This window comes from Grammomys surdaster, unplaced genomic scaffold, assembly GCF_004785775.1.
Source record: "Grammomys surdaster isolate TR1022 unplaced genomic scaffold, NIH_TR_1.0 146, whole genome shotgun sequence".
NCBI classification, from domain to species: Eukaryota; Metazoa; Chordata; class Mammalia; order Rodentia; family Muridae; genus Grammomys; species Grammomys surdaster.
Genome location: NW_021604604.1, coordinates 3,665,195 through 3,679,723, shown reverse-complemented (window position 1 = coordinate 3,679,723; position 14,529 = coordinate 3,665,195). Strand labels below are relative to the sequence as shown.

General features: G+C 44.1%; 1 protein-coding gene across 3 annotated transcripts in view; it reads right to left on the bottom strand.

The window, feature by feature from the left end:
* The window catches only part of Pip4k2a (phosphatidylinositol-5-phosphate 4-kinase type 2 alpha), a 159,174-nt gene extending 146,908 nt beyond the window's left edge, over positions 1–12,266 (bottom strand). For 2 of the 3 annotated variants that reach the window (XM_028764781.1, XM_028764782.1), the window contains exon 1: positions 11,865–12,266. In XM_028764781.1, coding sequence (XP_028620614.1) covers positions 11,865–12,008 — 144 coding nt within the window. In that variant the 5' untranslated portion in view covers positions 12,009–12,266. Of the gene's footprint in view, positions 1–11,573; positions 11,658–11,864 lie in introns of those variants that run through there. The other variant, XM_028764783.1, reaches the window with a different exon arrangement.
* Positions 12,267–14,529: the final 2,263 nt, after the last annotated feature.

Here is a 14,529-nt window from a genome sequence, read left to right as displayed (position 1 = left end):
CCCCAGGCCACAGACAGAGCCGACGACTCACTCCTCTCCAGTCATCTCTGCCAGATGTTGGCCTGTTGGCCTCACAGACCCTTTTCCATCTTCTGTAACCAGGATAGTCCACTTAATCTTCATGATTCCCTTCAATGTCACCTCTCAGAAAGTGTTCATCAAGCCCCAAAGCAATCAGGATCCAGCCGTCTTCCTTCCGTCCCCTTTCCTCTCTCTGCTGCTCCAACCACATGGCCTTCCGTGCAAGCATGAGCCTCTGGGCCTTTGCATCCCGGGCTGCGAGCTCCTCATCCTGCCCAAGGCTTCACCTCCTCCATGACTTTGCTCAGTGTGGTCTTCTTAACAAAGTTTATGCTCTATCCACACAGGTCTACGGCCTCCACCACACTCCAGATGTGTGTGCCTGTGTCTACCCTACGTCTACATGTGCCCTACCTCTACATGTGCAACTTGCAGCTGAAGCACCTTGAAGTGTCTCTTACGTTAAAAACAAAAAGAAAACAAAGTGAGATATCGATTCGATAGCTCATATAATTTCTAATTAATGAATGTGAATTAGATTTTGACACCTCTAATCACTTGGTCACTTGTGGAGGCATTAAAGATAAAAAACAAAACAAAAAGAATACAGTAACAAAATAGATAAAGCAAAGCTAGGACAAGTGGAAAATTCTAAAATAATGATTCATAACCTGTAGAAATTTTTAATCCCAATTTGGGGCTTGATCATCTAGCTCCCGGATAAAAGACATACAACTTTTATTATTTACAAACAGCATAAGAGCTGAGGAGATACCTACATTCTATGCTATTAGAACTTACCTTTCTATCAATAACCCCAAGCTATCATTTACTATGTTTCATCTGGACTGCTCTTAACTCCAACTAGCCAGCACTCAGGGCCACATTCTCATGACTCCCCTAACCCATGGTGGCTTCTCCTCCACTGGCCTTCTTCTCCTCTCTCCAGTGGTTTTCCTTTAACCTCCAGCCAGGGAACCCTAAAACCTACCTACGTCTCTTCTGCCCAGCTATCGGCTGTTGGCATCTTATTCACCAATTATCATCAGAAATAATTTAGGGGCAAGGTCACATAGCATCACTTGTCACTTGGGTCTACCTGCAGACAGACTCTCCTGTCTCTGGGGCAACCAGAGACAGAATAAAAACAGAATCAGGTCAACCCACTAAAATAATTCACGGATACATAATAACGAATACAATGGTAATCTGATACTATGAGCCAGGATAAAGTAACAATTAATTTATTTATGAACTAATAACTTAGTATGTCTTAGCACTCATGGCGTTTTTAAAATAATAATGGAAACTACCATTTAATAACAATGTGTGCCAGCAGCTACTTAGGCATTTTACAAGTCCAAAGATGACTTACAATTTTTCAACCTCCAATTGTATAAAGCATACTCATATGCCCATTTCAGTTTTCACTTTCAGACTACATTCAATAAAGTACATGATAGTCAAGACTTTATTTCAACAACAAAGGCTCTTTCTTAGATTGTGTTATGACTGATCCCAATGTCAACTTGATGAGATCTAGAAACAGTTTTGAGAATGGTCTCTGGGTTTCTTGTGTGGGATTATCTTGATTAGTTTGAGGCAAGAAGACTCATCCACTGAGCGTGGTGTCATTCCCTAGGCTGAGATCCTAGACTGTATAAAAGGAAGTCAACTGGAAACAAGCATTCATGCGCCTCTGCTTCTTAACTACAGATACAATCTGACTACCTCAAACTCCCGCCTCCATGTCTTCCCTGCAGTGACATTCTGTAACACAGAATGGTAAACACAAACACTGCTCAAGTTGCTTTTTTGTCAGGGTATTTTATCACAGCAACCAGAAAATCAACTTAGATGCATATTCTTGCCAAAATGTAGGCAAGTATAAGTGTTCTGAGCACACTTACAATAGGCTAGGCTGAGCTTTGAGGCCTAGAAGTATTGAATACACTCAGGATATATTCAATTATGCTAGGTTTATCAGGACATAACCTAGTGCAAGATGAAGAACACCTAACGGCATGTGCATCAGTACCTCCATATGAAGTACTATTATCACAAGAGGCTCTGTGCTCCACATCACAACCCAGCTCCTAACTACTTCCATTTGAAAATTTTTGAATACTTAGAATTGAGACACTTAACTAGGGATGGCAAGATAGCTCAGAAAGTAAAAGGTGTTTGTTGAACGAGTCTGACCACCTGATGTTCATCCCTGGAGCCATGGAAAGGTGAAGGGAGAAAACCAACACACTAAATCATGCTTTGACCTCCACACATGCCACATACATAGTAATGAATACATAAATCACACATGCCATATACACATCATAGTAATTACATAATTTACTTAAAAAAAAACTGAAACTGTGAGCCAAACCAAACCTTTAAAAACAAAAGACAGAGAGACAATAGTAACTTTAGGTAAGTGTGATGGTTATTTTTTTTCTTTCTTTTTTTATTTTGTTTTTTGTTTGTTTGTTTGTTTTTTCGAGACAGGGTTTCTCTGTGTAGTCCCAGCTGTCCTGGAACTCACTCGGTAGACCAGGCTGGCCTGAACTCAGAAATCCGCCTGCCTCTGCCTCCCAAGTGCTGGGATTAAAGGCTTCCGCCACCACCAGGCTGTGATGGTTATTTTTGACTAGCCTAGAAGATGACTGAGTCTTTGTTTCCAGAGAGGGTTAAATCACAAAGGCTCTGGCATATTCAACAGTTTAACTCTTGAGAGGTTCCAATTTTGAAAGACTTTTAGCAGATGGTAATCTGAAGGTATAATGAGAATGTTGGAATTTTGGGTTCTGAAAAAGAAAAAAAAAACAGAAATAGTAAAAGAATATGTTTTTGTTTTAATCCCAGGTGTGGGTTACGGAGCTGCTGACTATACTCTGGTGCCTCGTGCTCTGGTGGGGGAGTGATTTTGCCAGCTGCAGGCAGTTTGTGAGATTGGTGATGTCTGGAATTTTGGGCTTTTCAGAAGGCCCTGAAAGGCAGGGTGGGTTATTGGTTGGCTGCTGTTGATCCAAGTGGTGGTGTACAGAGAAAAAAAACAATACCAAATTGGATACCCTGACAGTGAAGAACAAACTTGCCCCAGGTAACTTGATGCCCCAATCAACAGGAAGTGATCTAACTGACTCCTGACTTTATTAAGGGATCTCTTCCCTTTCCCGTCTATCTTTTTTTTCTCTTATTTCATGTTAGGGCATTGAAAGGATCTAAGAAAACGGGTGGAGAAGGGTTGAAGAAAGAAGAACCCACAAAGTAGCCAAAAGACCAGGCTACAGTAGGCCTAGCATTAATAAGTGGGTCGGTTGCTAAGACCATGCCTTTGAAGGGAGTATTTTGGTCCTTGCCACTTCCTGTTCTCCCACTCTGCTTCCAGGAGGCCATGAGGTGAGAAGCATCCGCCCGATGCTCTCAGCACTGCCTCCCCTTAGGCCCAAAACAACAGGAGCTAAAGTAAGCCTTTCTTCCTTGTAGCTGTTACTCTCAGGTAACTTGTTAGTTATCAGTGACCGGCACAGTAAGTTACCATTTTAAAACTCTCAACAACAGTTTTCTATGAATAAATTGTGTATTGATCTCTGCCTACATGCTTTCCACATATCGATAATTTTTTTTCCCCTCTGTCATGGGAAAAAGGTGTTTTCAAATAGTTTTACCCAATATCAACAGTTCATGATTCCTACCCAAGAACAGCTTTCAACACTAGGAACTGTGTACAAAAGCTCTAAAAGAAATGAAAACAGACTCCTGGACCTAGTGTTAGGGTACAGGTCAAAATCCCACATCTACCCAGCGCTCGGTGTACCAGTTCATGAATTCAACCTACTCAAGTTCTCTGGCTCAGCGTTCGGCCCCTGTTGCCTGCATCATCTCCCTACACCAAGTAAACCTTATCCTTGGAAGTGTTCTTCACTAGGCTGCTTGAGTCCCTGCATCGTCCATGGACAGAATTCAGGGTAACTGTGAACTGACCAGCATTCATTTAAGAGTGTTATTTTGAGAAAGGAATAGTGCCTTTCTCTCACTACCACAGGGCTCCCTGGAGCAATAAATTAAAGAAATGATGATAAAAGTACATATAGAGGCCGTAGCTAACAGGCTTTAGCAAGTCTAGAAATGAGAGAAATACAGCTGAGAAGGGATAAACAGTGAGAAAGAGATAAAACATATTCCCAAATTGGATGGCATGTCTCACCTTCCATTCCCAATCTCCCAGAAAGGAAAATGATTTCACTCACTAATACTTTTGATAGTTAATCTTACTATCCCTCTCCCTCCCTCCATCCCTGAAGCAATGACCCTCAAGGTGCATAAGCCTGCACTCTCTGGAACCTCTTCTCTCAGCTAGTTTCCTGTTCCCTCTTTCTTCTTCCTCTGCCTCTCTCTCTCAAAGCCCCACAATTCTATCTTCCCCTTCCAAGATCTACTTCACCCTTTGGTGGTTAATCTTCATTGTCAACAAGACAAGATTTGAATCACAGTGGAAACAGACTTTGGGTTGTATCTACAAGAGTGTTTCTGTTTCCAGGAAGGCTTAACTAAAAAGAGAAGATCTGCCCTGAAGGCAGACAGCACCATCCCATGGGCTGGGGTCTCAGACTCAATCAGCCAACAGACATTTCTCCCTATGTCTTGATTGCAGACTTGATGTGACTATCTATCTCCCTCATGCTCCTGCCACCATGTCTTCCCTGCCATGCCGGACTGTCACCTCAAACTGTGAGCCAAAACCTGCAATACCTTAAATTGTTTTGCAGGTATTTTCTCACAGCAATGAGAATAGTAAATAATCCATTCCTCGATAACTATCTTAGTTACTTTTCTATTGCTGTGAAGACACCATGACCAAGGCAACTTATAAAAATGGGAATTTAATTGGGGACTTTCTTATAGTTTCAGAGGGTACACTCATGAACATCATGACAGTGAGCATGGCAGCAGGAAGGGACGGTGCTGGAACAGTAGCTGAGATCTTACATCTGGAGAGACACAAAATATACATCTATTCATCCCAGATGGACCCATGACAGACCAAAGTATGGATACCACCAAAGTCTGACTTAATGAACCAATGAGTTTTATTGAGATTATTTACAAGAATATTTGTGAGGGGTTACTTAGAGGAACAGAAATTACTCAGAGACAACTGCATCACCAAGGACCACTGCAGGACGCATGACAGCTCACAAAGCCAGGAACCTGAAACACTGTGCACCTGCAACTCAACACGTTAGAGAGTATCCTTTCCTGGTGCCTCAGCTGATCTAAATTCCTTCCAGGTAGCTCAAATTGTTTCTGCTCTGAGGCAGCTGGTCTAATCTGAGTCTATGCAGCTTTGCTTTTCTAGAGTCTGCATTGCAGCTCAGATTAAACTTTTGTCTGGGAAGAACTCTTGGCTTTTGTTTACTCTAGTAGGTAGGCCTAGTGAGTTTGGTCAGTTTCAGGGACTTCCTGAAGCTATTTTGAGTTGTTTACCTTCCTGCTTAAGGGGCTTCCCTGCAGGATGGAATGTTTCAATCTACATTTTTCAAGCAGATAACAGAAAAAAATGAGATGTTGGGCCTGATGTGGATTTTCGAGACCTCAAAGTCCATCCCCAGTGACACATCTTCCAAAAAGGTGTGTCTCCTAATCCTTCCCAACAGTTCCATAAACTATGAACATATGAGCCTATGGGAGCTAGCATCATTTAAACTACCACAACAACAATTACCAACTGTGTGTGGAAGAGTCTCAACTCTGTATTCCCACCCTCCTAACTGTTCTGGAGTTCTAATCCCACAAAGTGATAACCAGACTACCCACAATCATCACCAGCAAGTCAGTATTTCATAAACTATAAAATCCCTTTCCAATGCTCAATCCCTCTCTTAGCTTTTCTGTATTACAGGGGTACCATATTAAGGCAGTGGTTCTCAACCTGTGGGTCATGACCCTTTTACAGGAGTCTCATGTCAGACATTTACATTACAATTCAAAACAGTAACAAAATTAGCTATCAAGTAGCAATGAAAAATTTTATGGTTGGGGTCACCACAACGTAAGTAATTGCATTAATAATGGATGGCAGCGTTAGGAAGGTTGAGAGCTAAGGCAATTCATCACACACAGCTGGGGGGCAAATTCTAAACATTTATGTTTAAAGTCATTCTTCCCTCTGTCTTGCTTCCTTAAGAGCAGCCCAGAAACTCAAACCATCATCACCTAAAATCATGCTAGACCTCATCCTCACAAGATCTGCTGAATCTGTGTTTGAAAAGTCCCCAAGTGATCCTTGTGACTTACAGACACAATAAATTTGGAAAACTGTTGATCTAGTGCTTACTAATATGTTACCAACATCATTGTGTTGGGTGATTGGTCTTGTGCACTATGTATTCAGATGCTGATTTCTATGCCAAGACATCTGTCTACAGTCCAGACCATGGCATGGTCAAGCATCTCTGGTCTCAATGTCATGTAAAAATTGTTTCTGATTGCTCAATAAAGAGCTGACTCAGGCTATTACTGGGCAGAGGAGATAGATAAGAAGGCTGGACTTCTGATCTCAGCTGGAGAAAAAGAAGAAGTGAGAGAATGACCACGAGGAAAGAAGGGAGAGGTGCCATGAGGCAGAAGGTCCAGGAGTCATGATGAGGGGTTGCCAAGGGATTCACCATAAGGACACACAAATGGAACAAAGCAAGTCAGGGCACGACTCAAACTACAAGTAACATGGGACCCATGGCCAGGATGCAGATAGCTTAGAGGGCTGGAACATGTCTGTCTGCCCAGTCAGAGTGTTTAAAGCTTGCTAATAAACTTAACAGATCTTTGTGTCAATTATTTGGAAGCTAGAACAGGAACAGATAAGGCTATCATCCACAAATTACAGCCTACATAACTGCATTTAAATTTGGTCAGTTTAAGGAAGCATTTACTGAATCCTAATTACCTACCACTAGGCTTTGGATACATTGTCTCATTTAACCCTCAAAATAGTTCCGTGAGGCAATCGTCCATGTTAAGGATACATAAACTGAGACTCAAGTGGGTAAACCAGCTGCTTAAAAACCCATAAACAATGAAACAGGAATTGATCCTAATCAGCCGGACCACAAACCATCCTTCTAAGTTGCACCAACTCCTGTCAGTGTCAATTTATGTATTTCAAGGACATGCTGGCAAAATTAACTGCTCAAGATGACCGCATGTTCTATCAACACAGATTCTGTTGGTTTATTGCAGTTCGTCTTGGCAGTCTTTCTAAAGGCATAGCAGATCACCCTGCCTTTGGGCAGCACTCTGAACACTAACAACATGCTAAGGTGTTTGACTAGTGGAGAAAAAGATAATAATCACATCTTTGAAGGGAACACTAAGCTACTGCCTAAATAGTAAATTGCCATGTGTGACTGTTTTTTTCCTCTGAAAAGTAAAGGGAAAACGGTGTGGGGCTAGCTCTGGAATGCATGGCGGGTTGGGTTCCACTTGGTGAGCTCTGTCTAATATCTAGCTTCTTTATATTTTAATTGCCTCATCATGTCATTTTTCAGTCATTATCATTCCATAGTAATCCACACCACTTATAAACCTAGCCTCCTCCTCCTCCTTTTGTCTATATCCAAATATCAACCCATGGAACCCACAAGAAATTACATTTCTGGTATACAGTATTACCTATCTTCAGTCCCCACCTTGTTGAGAATAAAACGAACGTTTCAGATGTCCCAAATGGAAAACTTCGCTTTCTCTAATCCACACATGACAAGACATGTTGTCAGAAGTCTGGCCTGAGCAGATCCCCACAGGCATGAAGATCAACACCAACTCTATTCCTAGGGCAGATGTCTCCCCACCCAGCTATTTGGAACTCTCTCTAGGGGCTCTTTTCCTGCATACTCCTAACTAACTTAGTTCAAGACGAAACTACAACTGATTGAATCCAGACAAGTCAAGCTCTTCAGTGGTATTTCCAGGCCTGAATTGTAAAACAGACCATTCTTTTGGAGAGCAGAAATGACAAGTTGAAATTAGGAGGTCAACAGTTCCCAGTCCCACAGTTTCTCAGCCAGCTATGAACCAAGTAAAGTATATAAAGCCAGGTTGGATAGGAAAATCAGACTGTATCACAGTACCTGGTTCTTAGCATGCTCTGCTTCCCATCCTTCTTATACTGTGACTATCTCCAAAATTCCCATAATACTTAAGAATTTTCCTGTAACTTATTTGTATTTCTATGGCTTGAAGCCACAATGCTCTAAAAGCAATAAAGTAGCTATTTCTAAAAACTGTATTTGTTTTACATAAGTTTCTTCATACAAATAACACTGCTGTCTTCCTTCATATATCTAAATAGAGTTTGAAATACTAATCTCCAAAGAGCTCACATTTCACACCGTGTCTACAAATCTTTTAGACTATCTATTTAAAACAAACCTTGGCTCAAAGCATTCAACATACTCCCTGCACTATTAAAATACCACTTTAAGAAGCTAACTGCCTGATCATTCTTAGTTTAATTTCAAATGTAACAAGATAAAGCTGCCTCCTTAAGTCATCTTTTCCTTTATGTATTCAATTATATTCTCTGCTTAAAATGCTTAAAATAAAAATTGGCAAAGATCCACTCACTGATGGAGACTTTAAGTTAGAAAGCAGTGACATATCAAATTAAGCGCACAATGGCAGGCTTATTCTCTACACGGAGCACCACCCAAATCAAGATTTTTTTCATTACCACTACAACGGATTGGAAAGTTTTCACCTTAATTGTAAGTTTCTACATTTCAATCAAATAGACTTTGATTTAATAGATGGCAAAGAAGTTAGTCAGTTCAGTGTCCAAAAAAAAAAAAAAAATCACCACAGATTTCTCCCTCTTCCAGTCTAGGCTTTGAAAAATCCCCAAAGGTCACTGCATACACTAGGACTCCTAATATGATGCTATTCAACTATTAAGCTGTAAAAATAGTTGAGTCATCAAATTAAAAAAAAACTGCAACTCATTGAGTCCAACAATCCCATTTCCCAGTTACAAACACAGATCCCCAAAACTGGTTTATATGTCAAGTCACAGTTGAAGAATTCAAACACAGACTCCACCATAGACACTCACATGACAAAAATGTATGGCTTCCCTTCAGTGCTCCAAAATTTATGGTTGCTTTAAATATCCAGTAAAAAAATCTAATGGAATTTTAAAAGCAAAAAAATTGCTTATACCCATGGTAAGATTCTCCTTGCTAATCCTAGTTACACTAGAATTACAGGGGGACGGCTCTGATTTGAATTATCTGCCTCTCTCCCATGCTTTCTCAAATGTCCCCATTTATATACATGCTCATTATTGATAATGTGGATTTACTTATTTTAATATTATTCTATAAACTTTGGTGCACAAAAGCATGGTAAAACATCTTCCTGGTACCAATAATCATTTCCTAAAAAAAAAACCAACCAGAAATACATGACTTCCAAGCATGGGGGGAGGGGTATTTTTTAAAAAAAATACATTGTTAGAAAAATGAAGCCGGGCAGTGGTGGCGCACGCCTTTAATCCCAGCACTTGGGAGGTAGAGGCAGGCGGATTTCTGAGTTCGAGAGTTCGAGGCCAGCCTGGTCTACAGAGTGAGTTCCAGGACAGCCAGAGCTATACAGAGAAACCCTGTCTCGAAAAACCAAAAAAGAAAAAGAAAAAAGAAAAAAAGAAAAAAAAAAAAAGAAAAAAAAGAAAAATGAAGAAACATAACTGTCTTATGTCAGCTCACATTTCTCAAAATAAAGGCACGTGGATGAGAGGGAGAGTCATTTTTAGCATCCCTCCCCACTGTAGCAGGCTCTGCATGTGCTGGTATGTGTTGAATGAATAACATGCTTACATGATACGATATGCTGACAGTGTATATACTTAGAACCAGTAACTATTCTTCAGAGCAACAGAAAGTAACAGTGTTCCTATCATCATTCACTCCGTATTTTCCAAGTAGAGTAACTGGAAAACAAATGTAGCAACTCAAAAATAAGCACAAGGTAGCAACCCAAATGTTACAGTTAAGAGCACCCAATGGCAACTTTTTCCAGACATTATCAGTCACTCTTCCCCCACCCCTAGAAGCATATTGTTGCCACTACTTTACTATATTAAACCTAGACAAACATATAAACACTCCTGACCAAAACACCAGAACTCTGAAAGGAGGTTGGAAAGGGCCCTGTAAACATGGGTCCACGCTCAACTGGTATTTACCATACCGTTGCAGTAAATAGAAAGCTGCTAAAAGTAACGTAAATAACAAAAAGAACTTTACAAAAAAATCAAACATACCTAGAGGCTTATGACAATGGAAAACTGTAACTTCACTTTCTGAAATAAAACTGGGGCGGGGGGGGGGTCATTGCTGTTTTAACAGATGACATTCCTAACAACTAAAGATGTCGGTAAAATGAACCTTGGTAGATCCAGCAGTAAAGTAATAGATTTCTCAACTCTTTAAATCGTTCCAGATAAACACAATCATCTTCATATTGCTTCACCTTTCTCCAGCTCCACTTAGGGAGAAACTATAAATAAAAGATACTGAGCCATTTTAAACAACTCTGTTAATTTGAGAGTGCAAAAACCACGCTGGCTTTCTGTCACTTCTATTATGCTGAAAAGGACACCAGGGCATCCACCAAAATCAAAAGCAGAGCAGCAGGCTTACGCTCTGCCTCCAAAGCTGGCTGACTGCAGTGGGTAAGGTCACGGTCAAAATTCACAAGCTCATTGAAACTTTCATGGCTCAGCCAACAGCGCCTATCATGTTTCCTGATCCCATCTAAGTAGATTAAAGCTGTAGGAGTTTTCTCGCTGTCAGATCAGCAGGAAGCTATTTCAGCCCCCTACACCGCAGTCCGCAGAGTCCGCAGCCGCGCGCCTCCTTGCATCCCTGGCTGTGCGCTAAGCTAACCTCCCCAACGCGCTCTCCGCCAACCTTTTAAACCATCTCCCAAATGGATACAATTAACTCTAGACCACCTCGAACTCGCGCCCGCCCGGACCCCCTCCGGCTGTCACCACCAAGGCCGCCCTTCCGCAGTCAGTGACTTCTACCTGGATCCCCAAGGAGGGGGGAGGCAAGGGGGGGAGGGAGGAAGACTCCCCGCCAGGAGGTCTGGAAAGGGCACAGCAGCTGGGCGATGAGGGAAGGGATGAAGAGAAGACGCTCAGCACCAGGGCCATATTTACGATGCGTTTTTTTCTTTGCGCCCCCCCCCACACACACACACAAATTCTCCTAGAGTCCGACAATACTGCCTTTAAAGGAAAAAAGAAAGCTAAGATCTCAAGCTGCCGCCCAAAATCTTCTGTTTCACTCTAGTCCTGTCGCGGAGAAGCTCCGGACGCTTCCTGATAGGGACAGGTACACCTGCCTACCGGCTGAGGACTGGAGGGCTCATCGGTCCCAGAAAAGTGGAGCGATCGTTCGGACTGGGCCCTGAACAATCCCCGCCGGGACTGATAGCTGAGACGGAGAAGGTCCCCGCACAAACTTCCCACTTTCCGGGCAGGAAGCACTGACCGATGCGGGGCAGGACAGGCGCAGAGAGGCTCAGAAGCACAGCATAGCGAATGCTTCTCATCCCGCACCATTCCTGGGTTCCAAAGGGAGCGCAAGCGCCGCTGGAGAAGCCCAAGAGACGGACGCATGTCGTGGGGTTAGGGGTACCCCAAGAGGCGAGTGGCCAGAGGGCCCGGGACCGGCCGAGCCAGCCGGCTAGAGGTCCACGCCCTGCCACCGCTGCAGCAGGAGGAGCAGAGCTGGGAGGCTGAGCCCGAGGAGCAAGAGGAGCGCGCCGCAGAGGAGCCTTACCGAGTGGTTGACCCCCCACATGAGCACGCTGAGCAGCGGGTCGCTGGCCCGGAACAGCTTCACTTTCTGAGCCACGAAGTGCTTCTTCTTCGTCTTAGTCTTGCTCGCCAGGACAGAGGACCCCAGGTTGCCGGGGGTCGCCATGGCCGCAGTCTCGGTCCCCTCCACCGCCGCGCCGCCGAGGCCGGGGACCCGCCCTCCCTACACGCCAGCCCAGGGAGGCAGCCGCATCCCCCGGGGCGGCCGCCGCTGCGCGCCTGCTCCAGCCCCGCTCCGCCCGCGCTTGGTCCTGGGCGCTCGCTCCGCCCGCTCCGCGCGCTCCGCCGCCTAGGCTGCAGCTGCGCTCGCCTCGCGCCCCCGCCCGGCTCCCGCCCGTCGCGGCTCGGCGCACAGCCCGCGGCTGGTCCAGGCGGCCGGCGGCTTCCGCGTTGGGCGCCAGCGTCATGACGCAGAGGCGGGCGGGGCAGCGGCGCCGACGGGCGGGGCGGGTGCGGATGCGGATGCCGGACCGTTAAGCTGTTCCGTGCGCTCCGCCACCGGTGCTAGGCGAGCACTCTCTTGGCGGCCGCAACCGACTCTCTGCGGAGGCTGCTGGGGAGTGCGGGGACTCGCGCGAGCATGCCTTTCTCGCACCCAGGGAGGAGCAAGTAAAGGATACGGAGCCTAAGGAGCTCCGAGGAGGGAACCCCCAGATGCATGGTGCAGGCAGGAATGTCCCGGAACCTCCGCTTCCCGTGCCAAGGGCCTGGAGAGTTTGTGGGACCCGGAGCTATTCATCGGGACCTGGGCTTTCCCAGCATCTAGGGAAAGGACCTTGGCTCCTCTTTGTCAACTGTCTGCCAGAGAGTCCCTGCCTTGAACTTCCTAACCTTACGCCTTTTGGATTCTAGTTGGGCCTTCCCACGCTGTCGAATACTAGCATGTCATTCCCAACCTACCCTGGGATTCCTCACTGAAAACTCCCTGCTTAAGTCAGGACAGCCATGCCCCAAACTGGACTGCCTGTTTGGAATTCATCAACCTTTTTGCAGGCCACCCTTTCCTTCTCTTATTCAGGACACACACTCTCTAAGTTGAAAATGTTTTCCCTTTCACCACCACCACCCCACACTGAAATTTAGCCCTCCTTATGCTGGCATTTGTTGTTCCAAGTCTACAGTCTACCTTAGATATTTCAAGAAGACAAAGAGGGGACAGATCCTGTGGGAACCTTCCTTTACTCTTCTTCATTTGACCTTTCAACCCGATTGCCCCCCCCCAATCCCCTTGGTCGTTCTAACTTGTTGATGCTATCCCCCAAATGATACCTTGCTTCTCCTGGTACCAATAGTGACCATTGTTAATGGCTAAGGGAGTGAAGATAGTAACAAAACCAGCCTAAATTAGTGCTGAGAAGTCATAGGCTCCCATAGCTCCACTAGTTGACCAAATCGTTTAACCAGAAAATGATGTTACTTGTGTGAATAGGTATAATCTGACACAAAGGTCACTTTAGGGATGATTCTATAGACTGTTTGTTAGATTCAAAACCAGCAGTAGATAAAAGTACACAATGTTGCAGACCTGTAATCCTGACACTCAGGAGGCAAGGCTGGAGGATCAGAAGGTCAAGATTACCCTCAGATAATTTCAGGAGGCAAGCCAGATATACATGAAATCCTGTCTGGGGTGGGGGGAATGTACAGTCCTTACCTTGCTGATACCCCATAAACTCTCACCTGACCTCAGAAAAGAGCCCGTCTGAACCAATTTTCATATCTTGTCCACAGGCACCCTTACACAAGAATCTACAACCAAATTCAACCTTCTACACAGCCCGCAAGTTGTTTCATTTCTCTTGCTGTATTGGAAATAGCTTTCATATTGCTGTTAACCCAGTTAGGAGTTCATTTACTTAACAAATTCTCATTGACCCAGACTCAAGAGCTTCACATCATCATTGATTATTGCTCTTCATCACCACTCCACAGAAACCTGTACCAGCCCTTGTCCTTGAAAACAATTACCTCTTTCCTCCTGGTTGAAATGAATCTTCCCACTTCAATACCTCTGTAGCTCTTTATTTGTTCACAATAGCTGTAATGTACTTAATTGTATATTAATAATGCAAGACAATGGGCTTGCTGAAAAACTAAATTCAGTGACAGCAAAGAGCTGGATAAGCCTATGAGAACAGGAAATGAACAGCTCTGGGCATTGTTAGGCAACCCTTCTCAGAGAAACATAGGCACTGATGGGCCAGAGGTCACCATCTCTCCTGGGAGGGACAGAAACAAGGACAGGAAGACAAAGGTATAATCATGAAACATTGATACAGCCTGCAGAATCCTGATTCAGCACCTTTGCAAGCGGCTTCCATAGTCAAGGATGTCACATCTATTTTGCATTTAAACTCTTTTGCTGTTGGTCCTGAGGCTGAGGTTCTCTAAGCAAGGAATTGTTCAAAAGACAAGTACTAACAGGGAAATATATGATTGAAAGGCTCCTGGCGCTGAGTTGTTTTTGCTTCTTGCAGCTGTTACTTTGTTTTTCCTTCTCTTACTATAACCAACTTGACACACAAAGCAGTTTGAAGTCCTTCATCAAAACCAAAATGTTGACATGTTACAATGACTTAGCATCCAACCAGAAATGGCTGTGGGAGAGGGTAGATGCTATGATTTCC